This window comes from Phacochoerus africanus, chromosome 11 (assembly GCF_016906955.1).
Source record: "Phacochoerus africanus isolate WHEZ1 chromosome 11, ROS_Pafr_v1, whole genome shotgun sequence".
In the NCBI taxonomy this organism is placed as follows: Eukaryota; Metazoa; Chordata; class Mammalia; order Artiodactyla; family Suidae; genus Phacochoerus; species Phacochoerus africanus.
The window spans coordinates 58,316,623-58,334,062 of record NC_062554.1 but is presented as its reverse complement, the minus strand read 5'-3'; the positions used below and the strand labels follow the sequence as shown (position 1 = coordinate 58,334,062).

Genomic DNA, 17,440 nt, shown 5'->3' with positions numbered 1-17,440 from the left:
AATTAAACTGCCCTAATTTTAAATCAATATATTTTTTTTCTCAAATAACATGCAATGAAGATCTCTCTGAAGAAAAACATTGTGCTCCAACATCTCCAGGAGCATTTCACCCCTGAGCCAAACTCCAGCAGAAGCCAATTATATTTCATACCAACGTCAGGCACTAAATTATCACAGACAACTTTCAACAGGAATATAAATCTTAAGATATACTCCAAGTGGTGACACTGAACAGCCTAAGTTGGCTGGGAGACATCTAAAACACAGGTCTTCTCCTCCTCTACTGGCTCTCGGGCACCAGGCTGTTGGTGGCCAATGGGTCTCTTGGACCCTAGGGGGTACGCACCCCTTCCTGGAAGCATCCTTGCTCTCACTGGTACAATCACCATGATGACAGAGCAATGAGCCCTCTGCCATGAGCTCTGTTGGCTCATGTACTAAGAAAGGCACCTTAACTGCACCGAGGGAAAACCATCATGACTGTGACTGCAATTACCAAACCTATGTTCTGGTCCTTTAAATGTTGACCCGGTGGCAGAAGAGTCTTGGCAGTCCTTCCCCTTTGTATTTGGACATGCAGGGGGCATTGGACCAGCTGGGTTTGGACATACACTTTCCTTCCAATACTTTTCTCTCCCCCAAGGTGTGTTGCCTCAACACTGGCCAGTTTCTATTCCACTGATAGCTTTCTGGACATTCAGTCTTTGACAAAACAACTGAATGCAATTTTCCTTGAAGAAGAGAAGTGATATTCTTGCATAACATCAGGGAAAACCATGTGACACTCATCCGTCCGTTGACAATGCAATTCCTTCCCGGACACACAGTTCAAGCTAGATGCAGCTGATCTTTCTGGCCAGGCGTCCAGGAGTTTTAACCCAGGAGCGCTGCCCTGGTACCTGCCCTTATCCTCCTCTTCCTTCTCTGTGTCATACAATTTCAGACTTTCCAGCTTTGGGCAGGCCACTTTTCCTGGCCAGGATGCTTCTCTCCAGATCCCCTGAAAATTCCTGCTCATCCCTGAAGACCCTGGAAAAATGCAACCTTGTAGCTTTGCCTCATCTTGCAGACAAGTTCAATGCTTCCCTTTCAGTGTATTCATGACATTTCTATGTACAAGCATCCTAATCCCTATGCCTTTTTTTTTTTCTTTTTAGGGCTGCACCCTCTGCATGTGGAAGCTCCCAGGCTAGGGGTCAAATAGGAGCTACAGCTGCTGGCCTATGTCACAGCCACAGTAACATGGGATCTTAGCTTCGTCTTCCACCTACATCACAGCTCATGACAACACCGGATCCTTAACCCACTGAGCAAGGCCAGGAATCGAACCTGCATCCTCATGATACCTAGTCGGGTTCGTTAACCACTGAGCCACAAAGGAAACACCCCCTGTGCCTTCTAAGAGAGCTTTTTGTTAATACAGTGGTCTCTTCTGCTGGGCAGGGCAGGGGTACTGTGTTCCCAGTGCCTGGCTTCAAAATACAGTTAAATGGAATTGACAAACCTCAATTCACAACTAAGAGACTTGCCTTCAACCTTTCCTCATGCCCTGAGAAGCTAGGCATTTCAGTTTTAGCAAGAAGAGAAGAGAAAGTTCAAATGTTTTTAAGTCTTTTGCCACAGGCATGACCTTCAGATCAATGATACTGTTCTTGATAAAACTTTATACACACCTAACAAGCATAACCTACCAGAATCTTTAGGGATAGGGTCATGAGGGTCTTTTCGGACATATTTTGAGTCAGATCCAGTGAGTCACCAAACCACAAAGATACTTCTTATAATCCTTAATTTAGAATACTTGCTTCAAAAATAAAATAAAATGAGTCCCCACTGTGGCACAACAGGATCGGCAGTGTCTTGGGAGCACTGGGACAAGGGTTTGCTCCCCAGCCCAGAGCACTGGGTTAAGGATCCAGTGTTGCCATAGCTGCAGCTTGGGTCACAACCATGGCTTGGATCTGATCCCCGCCTGGGAACTCCATATGCCGTGGGGTGGCCAAAAAATAAATAAATGAATAAAAATAAAGTAATATAGGGGTTCCAGTCATGGCTCAGTGGAAACCAATCCGACTAGCATCCATGAGGACGCAGGTTCGATCCCTGGCCCTGCTCAGTGGGTTATGTATCCGGCATTCCCATGAGCTGAGGTGTAGGTCACAGACATGGCTCCTATCTGGCATTGCTGTGGCTCTGGCATAGGCCAGCAACTACAGCTCCGACTCAGCCCCTATCCTGGGAACCTTCATACACTGGATGTGCAGCCCTAAAAAGACAAATAATAATAATAATAATATAAAAAATCTTTAAAAAAGAATACTCGCTTCAAAAATAAAATAAAAAACAATCTTTAAAAAGAATACTCGCTTCAAAAATAAAATAAAAAACAATCTTTAAAAAAAATACTCGCTTCAAAAATAAAATAAAATAAATTCAATTCAATTCAATAAACTGTCTTAAAAAGAAGAGTTGCTTCAAGTTCAATTTAAGCAAACCACAGGGAGCCTCGGACACAGGAGAAGGAGTCTAAAGGGATGTACTAGGAAGTCTACTTAGGATCTGACCTCTGCCCTTTCCCCAGTACAAAATGACAACCCCTCTTATTTGGAGGCTGCAGGGCTACATATGATCCAGGAGGAATCAGGGCCACTTTTCTCAAACCTGCGGTTTTGGAATCTGAGGCAGCTCAGACTCCCTGGGTAAAAGCACCTAAGGGATAAGAATTCTGTGGTTGCTGGAAAACCCTCCCTTGGGAGCTCTAACTGCTTACCTGGAGGGCTGCTTGCTGTCTGACTCATGTGAACACTTGCTTCGAAGCAGGAGGGTCACCCAAGCTCTCCGGTTCCTTAGAACCCTGAGTGGCATGGGAGGCTTAGACTGGGGGACGTGCTGTTAGCAGCTGTGCTGACCAAAAGCACCAGGAGGAAGAGGCCAAATTTTCCCAACTGCCTGGAAAACAGGAGGACCCTGCCTGGCAATAGCAGAGGGCATAGACCCTGCTGTTATCAAACCTACATAACTTTTACTTTAGCGGTTTTCTCAGATTCCTCTAGTCTGACTCTACCCCTACTTGGCTAAGCAGATGGATGATGTTCCAGGGGGTTTCCTGAAACTGAATAAACTCACTAGGAACGTTTCCCCTTCCCTGTCCCGTCACGGCATCAAAAATTTTAAACCTCAGCAGGTGAAATGGAGTCATCTCATTTGCATGCTGTCTAAATTCTGTAAATCAATTTCAGGTAAAATGTCCTACTTCCTTGCAGTCTCCAGGGGGCTTTGAGAAACACTTTAATTTTGCAGTAGAATTTAATTTCCTGACTTTTTGTAAATTCTGTCCAATTCAGAGGCACAGCCTCCCGAGCAGACGGAACGCGAGTTTTCATCTATGTCTTGAATAGGGCGGGAAGAGGCTACACCATGCTGAGAGCAGTTTGGGATGGCAAAGGTGACCTACTGTCACACAGGGTCCCTGGAACCTGGAAAAAGCAGATGTGTTCAGAAGGTGACTTCTGTGGACTCAGAGCTGGATGCTGAAGGCTCCTCCACTATGGACTCAGCAAGATGCCGCCTGAATGGAAATTAGATGGTGCAAAGGTCTCCACAGCTCCACAGGAGCCTCCAGGGCTGGCAGGCGGGGGGGGGGGGGGGGGGGGGGGGGGGGGGGGAGGATGCGGGGGCTGCATTCTCAGGGCTGTGGCTGGAGAGACAGAAATCTTTGCTTTCAGTGTAAAGATTAGAGCACATTAGTCCCTTTGATCTGTTGTTTTTCAAATTCCCTTCTGATCAGGTTTGGGATGGGGAGGGTCTACAGGGGCGTAGGTGTCTAGAAATTAAAAGTTATTGCTCCTGTTCTCTTAATCATAATAATGAGTTTGACTTGACAAGGTCAATTAATTATTCAGGATTAGAAAGCAATAGAATTCTCCATATCAGGTGGGTAAGAGGAGAGGGTTCTGAGAAGGGAGACAATACCAGGTAATGAAGGGCTGGTCCCCCCTCAAAGCTTTACTGTTTGCCAGTCACCTGCTGGTGCTGGCTCTTCCCTGGCCTCATCCCTTTCTCTCTGGAATCCCACCAGCACAAGGATGGACAGCCAGGTCATGGCTTCTTCCTCTGTTCCTGTCTTATTCTATAGACAAGAGCGCCTCTCCCCTTCACATGAGCTTCAGAACTGTTTGACTCTAAAAGGCAGGTAATTAACTATCAAACAATAGCAGGGCTTTTCAGATTAATTCTGCCCAGGAAGAAATAGGAAAACTCATTTACACCAAACAAAAGGGGTGGGGGTGGGGGGGCGGATTAGATGCTCTGACGACAAAAGAGAGACCTAGATAGGGCCTAGGAAACTGATAAAGGGCCCAAAGCTTTTATTGTTATTGTTGTTTATTACTATTATTTCAGGAATATTCCCATTTTGGTAAGCACTATATTCTACTGATCTCTATCATGCAAGTATGTCTCTAAGTGAGATTAAAGCCCAGCAGGCTTGCCAAGTCCGTTTCTGCACTCTGATAAGGAAGAGGACAGCCCTTGTGTTCCTTCAGACTTCCTGGGTCGGGTTCCCGCACCACCACACTGGGCTTCTCCAAACACAACCAGAGCTTATGAGGAGTCTTGCACGCCGTCCTGAATTTGGCCAACAGCTCAGCCCAGCAAAGCATTTTTGTTCCCTCTGCTTTCCAGGATGTGCCTCTTGCAAGGAGCAAAGGAGCCAGGGGTAGAGCTTTTCCGTGTCACGGGAAGCTTGGTTTGGCAGCAGGAACAAGGGGAGAATGGGTTAAAATACGCCGCTGAACTGGAGACGCAGCCACGTATTAATTACACTCATAAAGCAGGGCACCCTGAGGTCAAAGAGATGGAAATCGCTGGACCCAAATTTTAATAAATCGTAGACAGGTCTCCCTCACTCTGGTCTAAAAGATTACGTTCTGGCTGCCTAAGTGGGCATACAAACCCATGGGTGGTTTTTCTTACTTTTCACAAACTCGTTTTCAAGGGAGAATTCAAGGCACCTTAAAAATCAAGAAGTCCGAGAAGCTGCATTGCACACCTCTCTGCCCTCCCCAACCCTGAGCTGCTTCAACACATGGCACTTTGCAGGAGATAACATAACCTTTCCCCACCCCCACCCCCACCTCCCCCACCCCTGAGGTGGGGCTGGGAGGGGCAGGGGCGTCGGGGGGAGGCTCCTAAGCCAGAATCCCCACCTCCTGGTGGCTGCATTTCCCCCCCACACACACACTCCCATGTCTCCATTCCCATCCATGTCCTTCCTCTGCTCCTCAGGACACAGCTTCAGACTTCTTTCTCCATCTAGCTGGCAGGGGACCTCCAGCCACCTTTTCCAAAAATTCCCTCTTGTTTTTAAAATACACCATCCCTGCCCACTGCCATCTTCTCCCTAAAATTCCATCCTCCTTTCCACACCACATCCAAGCCTTTGAGGTCAGTGCAGCCTGGTCTTGCTTTGCACCTGCAGCCCAAGGAAGGGTTCAGGCTAATGGGACGTTTTATCCAACAGCAGTCCCTGGTCCCCCGTGGCTGTTGAAGCTTCTGAAATATGCCTAGTGTGACTGAAGGAAAAGAACTATGAATTTTATTTGACTTTAGCTCATTTAAAATTAATTTAAAATAGCCACTGTAGTGAGGAGCTACTTAGCTCAGCTTTCCTGCTCCCCGCCCCCCACCCTCCTGCCACCAGCCCAGGCTGCCTTCCCCCTGACCTCCTTACCACACCAGCTCCAGAACCAGACCACTCTCTTCCTAAGGCTGCCCCCTACACCAGACCTGCCTTGGAGACACTTCTCATGGGACTGCCTGGACTCTGTCTACAGCCCTGAGAGCAGCCCTCCCTAACACTGATGATGGGTGGTGCAAGTCAGTAGCTCCCTCGCCTTCTTCCTCCCTGGCCTTGGAGGCTGGGTTCTCTGCCTGGTGCTCTTCGGGGCTCTACTGCATAGCTGCTCCTCCAACCCCTGCACTGCCCACTGCAGGGTCTCTTTCTGCAGCCCAGGGCTGCCTGGCCCCCCTCCATGCCCCAGTCACTCCACCAATACTGAATGCCCTTATTAGCATGGGAAACATGGAGAAGAATTTAGCCTAGAGCTTTCTTTCCTAAAAAACCAAGGTGAATACAATACCACAGCAACAGGTGGTGGGACAGAAGAGAGGGGAACACTTAAAAAAAAAAATCAGCCCTTTGCGAGTACCTGTCTCCTTTACTAGGAGGATATGATGATGTGTGGTCAGCAGATTTTTAAAATATCCTAGGGAACCAAGCACAGATCTAGAACATGCCACCCATGAAAGTCTGCCCTAAGGGCTGGAAAGCTCAAGTCCTGGAAGATCGAGGCCAAGGCCAGCCCCTAGTGCCCGGCCCTGACCTTGAGCCAGAGCACAGACGAGTGCCCAGCACTAGTGGAAATGTGGCTGCCATACAAAGGGACAGCCTGTTCTCTGTATAGGTCATTCTGAACTCTATTAAAATGCCTGATCAAACACCAGGGGGGTGAGAGGACCCAGGGATTTGAAACCCTATATTAGCCCCTAAGTCCTTGTCTTTTGAAGTAAAAGGTTTTTCCTTTAGCCTCCCAGGCCTCCCTTCAGTCTCAAAAGGCTGACTCAAGAGTTAATGATTAGAAGATATTATTACATCTAAAAACTAGTTAAAACAGTCTCTGTGATGTTGTGCCCTGCCTTGACCTAAAAACTTACTCCAACTGGCTTTTCACAAATGATTTCTTCCTTGCTTAATTGCTTTCTTTTACTAATGGTTACTTTCTCCTTAGTTATATCACACCCAGTATTTTCTTTTGTAATTGGAACCCACCCCCCCCGCCCCGCCAAACACCCTCTTTCTTTTGTGAGCAATCGTCACTGCAGAGAAAAAGTCAAGGTGCGATAACCCCAAAGACCACCAGAAACTGTCACCAGACCATCTAACTCCCACCTTTATGACTTTGCAATGATCTACGGAGGGAGAAGAATGCAGGCACCCTAGTCCTTATCAACTGCGCTGTTTTTTTCAAGCCAAACCTGTAAAACCCCTTGCTGCCCCCTCTCAAGGAGGACACAGTGTTGAGACTTTAGCCTGCTGTGGCCTCCTTTGCCTGGTAAAGGGATAAAGCCGTTCTTTCTTTCTTTTGTCTTTTTAGGGCCACACCCGAAGCCTATGGAGGTTCCCCAGCTAGGGGTCGAATCGGAGCTGCAGCACTGGCCTACACCACAGCCACAGCAACACCAGATCCAAGCCACATCTGTGACCTGTACCGCAGCTCACAGCAATGCCGGATGCTTAACCCACTGAGCGAGGCCAGGGATCAAACCTGCATCCTCACGGATGCTAGTCACATGCGTTTCCACTGAGGCACAATGGGAACTCCAAAGCTATTCTTTCTGCTTCACACCAAACCCTGTTTCCAAGAAATGGTGCCAGTGTACATTCTAGCTATAGGTGTGGAAAAGGTCGGGGCCCAGGAAGGATTTAGCCAAGTTCTAGGAGGACTTGGGAAAATGGTACCAAGTCCCTCTTCCCCACATGATGGGAACTGATGCTTCAAGGGCAGCTTTCTACCCATCCACATGTGCTGAGTGCTTGGCCAGGGTTCTGGGAACCAGAGACATTTCTCAGTGGCAATTTATCTAGCAGTGAATGGGGCCTGGATGGCTGGCATAGAGGGCTGGAGAGCATGGCACTCAGGGAGATGAAAGAATCCCCAGGGCTCTCAGCAGGAGTTGAACACACAGTCCCACAACCAGAGAGAAGACCCAGGATAAAGAAGCAATAGGCTGTAGGGGTGTTTGGTAGAAAGGGGTGGGGGCGCATATAATTCCAGACTTTAAGAAGCTCACGTGGAGTTCCCATCATGGCACAGCAGAAACGAATCCGACTAAGAACCATGAGGTTATGGGTTTGATCCCTGGCCTTGCTCAGTGGGTTAAGGATCCGGCGTTGCCATGCGCTGTGGTGTAGGTTGCAGACGCGGCTGGGATCCCATATTGCAGTGGCTGTGGTATGGGCCGGTGGCTGTAGCTCTGATTTGACCCCTAGCCTGGGAACCTCCATATACTGGGGGTGCAGCCCTAAAAAGCCAAAAAAAAAAAAACAGAAGAAGCTCATGTGACACTGTGAAAATGCCATCACCTTCCTTCTATGTGGGTTTATTTATATATGAAGATGACTATATATACACAAAGACACACACTTGTGGGTCGAAATATCAGTTTAGTTCCTTCTTGTTACTGCTCTTGAGTGTGCATTTAAGGATAATACCATTTTGAAAAGTTAATATGCCTTTCATTCCAACACTGTTCCCTGCAAAGGGTTGAACCTCAACTTCAACAGAATCCAGACAGCCAGCTTCTGCTGGGGAATGAGGGTTCATGTTCAGTACAATAAATGATCCCAAGATAAATACATTTCTTTTTTTAATCCTGGACAGTGATGTATCCTCTTTCCAAGACAGAAACAGGGGCATCTGGCTCTATTTAGTTTGTCTGATTGCTTTTAAGAGGGGGGACAGGTTGGTTCTGGGAAACCATGGTCCTCTATTCATTAAGGTGTCAATAATGCCCAGTCCAAGCATATCGACAGAGGATTAGCTGGGCTGAGTCTGCGGACAAGACCAGAGGCTTTTCTCACCCAGCTTGTTTCCAGATCAATACACCCATCAGCATTCGAAAATTAGCCCAAGATGAGATTCCGATACTTGAGGTGGTGTGTCACGCTCAGAGGCCACCCCATCAGAGCCACAGGTGTAAACACCTAGACGAGGATTAGACACTTTCCATCACAGTGAACATTGCTGAGGTTTAATATAGAACCCCCCCCCAGCGCCCCCCCCCGCCCCCATATACACATACACACACTCAAGCTTCCCTCTCTGAGGCTCCATGAGGCCAATCTCGCCATTCGCTTCAATAATCACTCATTCAATGTGAATTTCCCCAAGGCACCCAAGGCACTCTCCTGATGCTCAGGGCAGGAGCATATGGGTATGGGGTGGGGGGGAGGCTTAAGAACAAAGTGACAAAAACACAATCCTTGTTCTCAAGGAGGCTTCAGCATTTTTCAGGACTCCTTCCATTTTTTGGTTCCATAAAGATCCTGCTTTCCAAGGCAAGAGACTTTCTTTTCCTTTTTCTTTTTTTCTTTGCTTTTTTTTAGGGCTGAACCTGCAGCATATGGAAGCTCCCAGGCTTGGGGTTGAATCGGAGCTGTGGCCACCAGCCTATGCCACAGCCACAGCTGCTTGGGACCCAAGCCTCGACTGTGATCTACACCACAGCTCATGGCAATGCTGGATCCTTAACCCACTGAGCAAGGCCAGGGATCGAACCTGCATCCTCATGGACAGTAGTCGGACTCCTTTCCACTGAGCCACAATGGGAATTCCCTCTAAGGCAGGAGTCTGTGATGGTACAGAGTTACCAGTGTCTCTGTGTCAATGTCAGATATTTTCAGCAGTAAGTGTGTGCCTGCAGAGGGGGTGAGGGGGATGGGGCTTGCTTTAAATGCACCCCTGGGGCTGCTGGGGGGGTCGGGGTGTCTTTCAAACTTTCTCACAGAACAATGCCTCTCAAAGTTTTTCTGGCCAACTATCCACAATAAGAGACACCTTTTATATGAAAATGTTGACCCACCGAAACAATCTCACGTAACAATAACTACTCTGCCCTTATGTCATATGCTCTGATACTCCCTATGCAATTCCATTTCCTCAGCAAAATCTTTGGCGCCAGCAGTTTGAAAGATACTCATAACAGAACCAATAAGAGAAAAGGCCATCGTCATGTCTTTTTAGAAAGAAAGAGGAAAAAAAATAAATGAAAACAACGTGGTGCGACCCTACGTTGTTGCAGATGCCCAACAGGCTTGGTCCCCAAGCAGTCAGTGCCCCCACTGTGGCGAGGTCCGTCCACCCTCGGGCAGCATCCTCCTCTCATCACTGCCCACCCATCGTCTCCCTATTCACAGTCCTGACAGATTCCCAAGATGCACTCTCTCCTGCCTTCTCCCAACTGGCCTGCTCTTCCAGTTCCTTCTTCTTCTTCCTTCTGGAACCCCCTCCCTGTTTGGTGTTCCTCTCACCGACCACCTAACAGCTCTCCCCCTCCCTTGGGTGCGCAGCCCCTGGGCGAGGAGCTTTCTCCCCTGCCCCTGCCATTTAGGGGGATGAAGGGAGCTGGGGATGAAACACTAGCAGAGAACCTGGTGCCGTTGCACTCTCGGGTTTCATCTCTGAGACAAAGAGATTTTCCTTTTTTTTTTTGTATTTTGTCTTTTGTCTTTTTAGGGCCACACCTGCGGCATATGGAGGTTCCCAGCCTAGGGGTCTAATTGGAGCTATACCTCCCGCCTACGCCACAGCAACACCAGATCCAAGCCGTGTCTGCAACCTATACCACAGCTCACAGCAACGCCAGGTCTTTCAACCACTGAGCGAGGCCAGGGATCGAATCCGCAACTTCATGACTCCTAGTCGGATTCCTTTCTGCTGCACCAAGCTGGGAACTCCTGAGACAATGAAACAATGTGTTTGGTCCACTGCTAAATATGTTTTTTAAAAGTTAAAAAAAAACTACATTAAAAAACCCCAGCTAACCATCAAACAGCACACCTAGCTGCCAGGAAGCCTTTTGAGTGTTTTACACAGGAGTACCTGGAAAATGTAATTGTCACCAAAGACCCACACAACATCGACTCCATTTTACAGAAGGAAAGGCTGCACCACCATTGGTAACTTGAGGTCCCACAGCCAGAAAGCAAGTGCGATTGCTCCCTGACTAGGAACCTGCCCACGTGGTTACCTGAATACCTAACACCTGTTCTGCTTACAAGGAACAGGTGAGTGAGGGCCACGCCCAGTGCTTGAGAAGCATGGAGATGGCAGATGTAAGAGAGGTGCAAAAGCAGAGCAAACACACGGGTCTCAGAAGCTGAAGATGGGGGGGCAGAGGAGGAGAGGGGAGTGGGGTGCAAACCAAACAAGGAGAATCGGACCAGGTGTTAAACGGGAGCTGGAGTAACAGAAACCCAGGGCTCGGAGATGAGAGAAGAAGCAAGCAAGGTGGGAACAATGGCGGTAGCGGTGATGGATGTGTCCTAGGCAGGTGTTTTGAGCATCTGCAGACAGCGCTGCCTTCTTTGAAGGCTGGGCAAGGCTATGGCATGTTTTAGTGCCAGAAATGCTGGTCTTAAAATAAAGCAAGCTTAGAACTGGATGGAATCTAAACAAAAACAAAACCAAAAACTTAGAGGAGGGGGGAAAAAAAACCAAGGAAAGCAAAAATTAGGAGATAATTTTCTGAGAAATTATATTATTAAAGCAAAAGTTAAAAAAAAAAGAATCCTAGTTCTATTCGATGGGAACATTATTTGAAATTTCAGCAACTGAGGGCAAAGTGAGAAGTAGGAAGTTGTCCTGGTGGGATGGAGCAGACAGAACTCATCTCAGCAGAGGATCTCAGCTCAAGCACTGACTCCAGCCCCTCCCAGCTCGACCCAGCCGCTGGCCACGTCCCCCTACCTTGCACAATGAGGTGGACCCGGGAGGTCTTGGGGTGGTTGTCTGTCTGCACAGAGCAGGTGTACGGGCCCTCGTCGTACACGTCCACATTCTGGATCTCGATGCTGTACTGGGTCTGGGTGTTGCTAAGCAGGACCACGCGGGGGTCCAGGCACCACTTGTCATTCCCCGCATAGAGGATGGTGCTTCGGTTCAGCCAGGCCACCCGGGTGACCCGGTTGTCGATCGTGCACCTGGAACCAGAGAGAAACAGGAGCCGTCAGGAAGAGGTCCTCTTGGGATGACTGGTAAACCATGCCTTGTCCTTACCCCCTGCCCCCAGGGTAGACACATTCACCTCCTGTTTGATTCGTCCTGGGTGGAACTTTCTGGAACTCAGCATCCCAGTCTTAAGGAATCGCAGCCTCAGATCACTGGCTATTTCAAACTTCTGGATCCCCCGTGATTCGGTGCTTCTGAAGCCCCCTGAGCACAGGACTGTTTCAAGAGTCCTAACTCTTCAATATTACACCCTGGAGCCATCTTCCACCCCCAGGATGGCTGGGGTGCTGTGAGTACCACCTACTGCGCCTTCCCCTCACTCTGGGATTTCCATGATGTGGATGATAATAATCCCTCATATTCCTTGCTAGATGTTCAGGGGGTACTAAGTTGCCCGACATTTATAACAACCTTATGAGGAAGGTTCTATTGGTGAAAAGAATGGAAGAACAGAGGAACCGAATATTTTTCCTCAATCACACAGATGACATGAGCCAGATCAGAAACCCAGATTTTAACTACTGAACAATATTCCACTCATCTCAGAATAGCGAATTCCAACAGAAGGCTTCTGAAGTCAAAACTAAATCTGGACCACCACCGTCGCCACTTATCTTCATTATACCCAGGGGCAGAAATGTTCAATTACTGCTAGACTAAAGGCATTTTCCAAAATCTCAAAACTGTTTGCACATGTATAAATAGATTTTCTTTCTTTTATTTTTGCATCTGGAGTCCCCAGATTGTGGAAGCTCCCTTCTCGTTTCCTACACTTTCAAATTTCCTAGCTCCACTCGCCAAGTCCTCATCAGAACTCTGTGTGCATTCATTTCCTTCTCCAGCTACAGCAAATATGTTCTATGGCCTTAGGCTAAATTCACAAACACAGTGTCCTGATCCTGACTACAATGCTGGAAATAGCAATGAAGCCATGGTAGATATAATAATGCCTCCAAATTATACTTTTTTTTTTTTTTGCAGTATACAAGGTACTTTTTCCATCCACACTGTCTCATGTGATTCTTGCAGCAAATTGGTGAGGTAGGTGATCTTACTCATGCTCCACTTTAAAGATCAGGCCTCCAGGGCTGGAAGGGTCTGGGGACTTGCCCCAGGATAGAGATTGAGTGAGAGATGATGTCAGACCATGCAGCCAGAGGCTCATTCCTAGTCCTGGGTGCCCCTCAGGATGTGCAAAGATGAGTTTTTCAGTGGGGAGCCATGTGGTTTCCACCGAATGCTCCAAATTGCCTGTGACCATAAAAAAGCCTAAGAACTGGTGCTGAGCACACCAGCTTCCCCAGGCGGTCCCTCTCAAGACAAGCTTTCCTGTTTGGTACATCCTTTCTGCTCGTACTTAGGTAAATGTCACAGGATCATTGCCGGCCTCTCAGGCGCAGGTGGGAAGGCTTGCTGAGAGCCCCTGTAGGGAAAACCGCTCAAGCAGTTATACCACTGCTCTGTTGTCCAGCTCCTTTGTGTTGTGCATTGTTTCTTCTGGCCACGCAGGATAGAAATGATAGGAGGCCCGACGAGGGGATTGTGTCTCAAATTGGCCATGGACCAATCCAAATCGCGTGAAGTGTTTGTTTTGAGTTTCCCTGTCCCACTGATTCAGAATCTTTGGAGACCCAGAAACATGAATTTTTAACAATATCCCAGTTGGGCCCTATACACACTAGAGATGTATCCAGAACCAGCTGCCTAATTGGTAGGTCTCTGTGCAGAATGCAAATGCAGAGCCCTTTGTTCAGGAATTATTAAGAATTTCAAGGGAATTCCTGTGGTGGCGCAGCAGAAACAAACCCATCTAGGATCCATGAGGATGCTGGTTCGATCCATGGCCTTGCTCAGTGGATTAAGGGTCCAGCATTGTCGTGAGCTGTGATGTAGGTCGCAGATGTGGCTTGGATCTGGTGTTGCTGTGGCCGTGGCTGTGGCTGTGGCTGGCAGATGTAGCTCCGATTCGACCCCTAGCATGGGAATTTCCATACGCCGCTTGTGTGGCCCTAAAAAACAACAACAACAACAAAAAAAGAATTTCAAGATAGTGAGCTATTTAACAAGTGCAGGGTCCTGTGTGAATAAACACACAGCCTGAATGAATGTCACATGTTATTGTACTTATAAACCTCCCTAGGATCTTACTAAAATGCACTTTTTGGGAGTTCCCGTTGTGGTGCAGTGGTTAATGGTTAACGAATCCAACTAGGAACCATGAGGTTGCAGGTTCAATCCCTGGCCTCGATCAGTGGGTTAAGGATCTGGTGTTGCTGTGAGCTGTGGTATAGGTCGCAGATGCAGCTTGGATTCCGAGTTGCTGTAGCTATGGTCTAGGCCGGTGGCTACAGCTCCGATTAGACCCCTAGGCTGGGAAACTCCATATGCCACGGATGCGGCCCTAGAAAATACAAAAAGACGAAACAAAACAAAATGTACTTTTTGACTTGGTACATCTGAGGTAGGACCGGAGATTCTGCATTTTTAGTAAGTTCCCCTGGAGATGACAATGCGGATAGCCCCAAGGCCGTTCCTTTAAGTACCTCACTCTAGAGGTGAACCGTATGTACAGGAAGGTTTAAGAGGCATTGAGCTAGTACTTCACTGTGTGAAAGCATGATCGGAAAGACAGCAGATAAGTATCCCCCAGGAGCTTGTCTGAAACACGGAATCTCAGGCCCCACCTCAGATGTTAATGAACTTGCATTTGCATTTTATTTTATTTTATTTTTTGCTTTTTAGGGCCTCACCCTCAGTATATGGAGGTTCCCAAGCTAGGAGTTAAATCAGGGCTACAGCTCCCGGCCTACACCACAGTCGCAGCAATGTGGGATCTGAGTTGCATCTGCCCCCTACGCCACAGCTCATGGCAAGGCCGGACCATTAACTCACTGAGAGAGGCCAGGGATCGAACCCACAACCTTATGGTTCCTAGTCGGATTCATTTCCACTGCACCACTCTGGGAATTCTGGCATCTGCATTTTAACAAGCTCTCCAGGTAACCAGGATGCACGTGCGGTCTGGCTGATCTAGAGTGAACTCCAAGACTCCCCACCAGCTGTGAGGCCATATCCTGAACATACATGAGAGCGAACAAGAGGAAAGCAAGTGCGGCCGATGGAGGAAGACCCTGATGCTGGGCCTCCCTGAGGCTGTGCTTTCCTTGCACACTTGATGCTCTTCCTCTCAGCCTCTCCCACTGAAAGGTGGGTTTGAACCACAATGGTTGGAAACCCCTGAAGATCAACGCACTCCACCACTTGCTTTGCTAGCCATGTACATGGGACGTCACTTGTATTCATGACCTCAAGGGTGGGGGGACGCTCTGAATGTTGTTTCTACTCAAGCAGAGAGGTTGGTGAAAATCATGTTATTGGCCAGTGTTTATTGAACACATATTATTTTATGCTAGGCACCGTGCACGTCTATTATATGTGCTATTTTATCATCTCAAAAACATGGTTGGTTTCACTTATTATTGCCAATTTTAGATAAGCTTAACCGAGTCTAAGAAATCTAATCTGGGAGTTCCCGTTGTAGTGCAGTGGAAACAAATCTGACTAAGAAGCATGAGGTTCGGGTTCGATCCCTGGCCTCGCTCAGGGGGTTAAGGATCCGGCATGGCCGTGAGCTATGGTGTAGGTCGCAGACATGGCTCAGATCCCGTGTTGTCGTGGCTCTGGCGTAGGCTGGCAGCTGTAGCTCCGATTGGACCCTAGTCTGGGAACCTCCATATGCCGTGGGTATGGCCCAAAACACAAAAAAACAAAAAAAAAAGAGAGAGAGAGGGAGAGAGAGAAAGACCTCATCTGAATGAACTAAGATCATCCTGATTAAGCTGCAGAATTGAGATTCAAACCTTTTTCCCCCAAAGTCAGTGTTCTTGAATGTCCTTATCCAGGCCTCTCAAAAGTCCCTACAGCATTTCAATTCCATATGCCTCGGAACTACCTGGAAGCCCAGATAAAATGCAGATGGCTGGGCGCCTACCTGTTCCGGGGCTTGCATTTTGAAAACCATTCATTTAGACATTTGTCTGGTTTCTGATGACATGAGAGCAGCAGAGCAAGTGGCAGTAAGAAATGACTCTCATTTGAAACACTTCTCCATGACTTCACAGGGAGAAATTTCCTGCAACCAATATGCTCTGAGATGCCAGAGGCGGCGTCCTGCTTATTTTGTCCTCCAACTGCTGAAACCTGACCAGATACCAGGTGAATGGTGCTAGTACAGGAAAGGCTGATCCACAACCTTGAAATTGCTTGAGTAATTGTTTCAGATGCCCACCACGGGGGCAGCTCATGGCCTTGGGAAGAATGTCAGAGAACTGTCCTGGGCTTCCTTGTGAATGTCTGATGATTGGAAGTCGACTAAAATGCCAGTGGACTCACCACACCACGCCCCACCTGTGGGGCCAAAGACCCGCATCTGCAGCTGCACTAACGCTTCAACATAGCCCATTCAGCACGGTTGTGCGGCCCCTGTGATAGACGGCGCGGCAAAGCTGGCACAGCTTCCGCCCTGATCTGGGGCACGTCTGAGGTCATGATTAGATGTCCAAACTGTCACGGCTGGACATCAGTCTTGCTGTCTGCACAGAATTAACAGGGCTTCTGCAGAGAAGGATGACAAAGGTAAATGTGGCAGCCAGCTCCTGCCACCTCCTCCTCCTGCCTCCATCCACCTGTCTCATTTAGCGAGTCTCCACGACCACGCGTGGGAACACAAATCTCCCACGTGGTGAAAAAAAAAAGATATATGTATACAGAGAGAGAATGAAAGTAAGCATAACCTGCTCTCAGCAGAGCCCATGGGGAGTTGGTAGAAAATCGGGTGGGAAATTTAGTCAACGGGCTCCCTTTTTCCAGAAACAGCCCTTAATGCAGTTCTACGAAATTACTCCTGAAGCACGTGTATTTCATGATAGTCCATCTCCCTCAGGAAGGGGCTCAACTTTATGGTTAACTAGGAGTTTAACCAGTTTAAAGTTTCCAACTTAACCTTCCCCAAGTGAGTGTAACTAGACCTGGCCACTTGTTACCTGAGAAGTGGTCCCAGGCCAGCAAGAGGCAGGCCAAGAAGCAGAGAGTCAGAAAGGATGTGAGATGCCCCACCCCCAACCTTAAAGGTCTCCACCCCTCCCCCCACAGTCTTAAGATACACGAGGCCCCCACCCTGAGCATCCTTTCCCCCACTTCTCCCACCACACATGCAAAGAACAGAGGAATAGCCTTAGCACACAATGGACTTCTGGATCGAGTCCTGGAATCCCCAAACTCCAAGCATCTCTCAACTCAGAGCCACCTGCCCACCGGCCTCAATGCCTGCCCTCATGTACCTCCCTGCTCCAACCCTCCAGCCTGTGGTCACCGGCCTTCCACATTTCTGTGAATGGCTGTCCCAACCACCAGACTGGCGGCTCTCCCTTCCTTGCGTGTGGCCCCCACAAACAGTCCACCGCCTGGCCTACCTAACATCCTGGCAGAATCCAGACAGAGAGAGCACACCTGAGAGGGAATGGGCCTCTTTGTCATTTGAATGGTCAGCCAGTGTCCTCAGTCTGTCTGTCTGTACCCTGCTCCCTTGATTGGAGAAGTTTCTTCTGACAGACGATGAGCCTGGTCCATTTGAACACAGACCATCAAGGGTG

At 48.3% G+C, this 17,440-nt stretch overlaps 1 protein-coding gene across 5 annotated transcripts in view; it reads right to left on the bottom strand.

The window, feature by feature from the left end:
• The window catches only part of NTM (neurotrimin), a 999,601-nt gene that overhangs the window by 192,518 nt on the left and 789,643 nt on the right, over nt 1–17,440 (bottom strand). For all 5 annotated transcript variants that reach the window (XM_047753588.1, XM_047753586.1, XM_047753590.1 and 2 more), the window contains one exon: nt 11,529–11,761. In XM_047753588.1, coding sequence (XP_047609544.1) covers nt 11,529–11,761 — 233 coding nt within the window. The remainder of the gene's footprint in view (nt 1–11,528; nt 11,762–17,440) is intronic.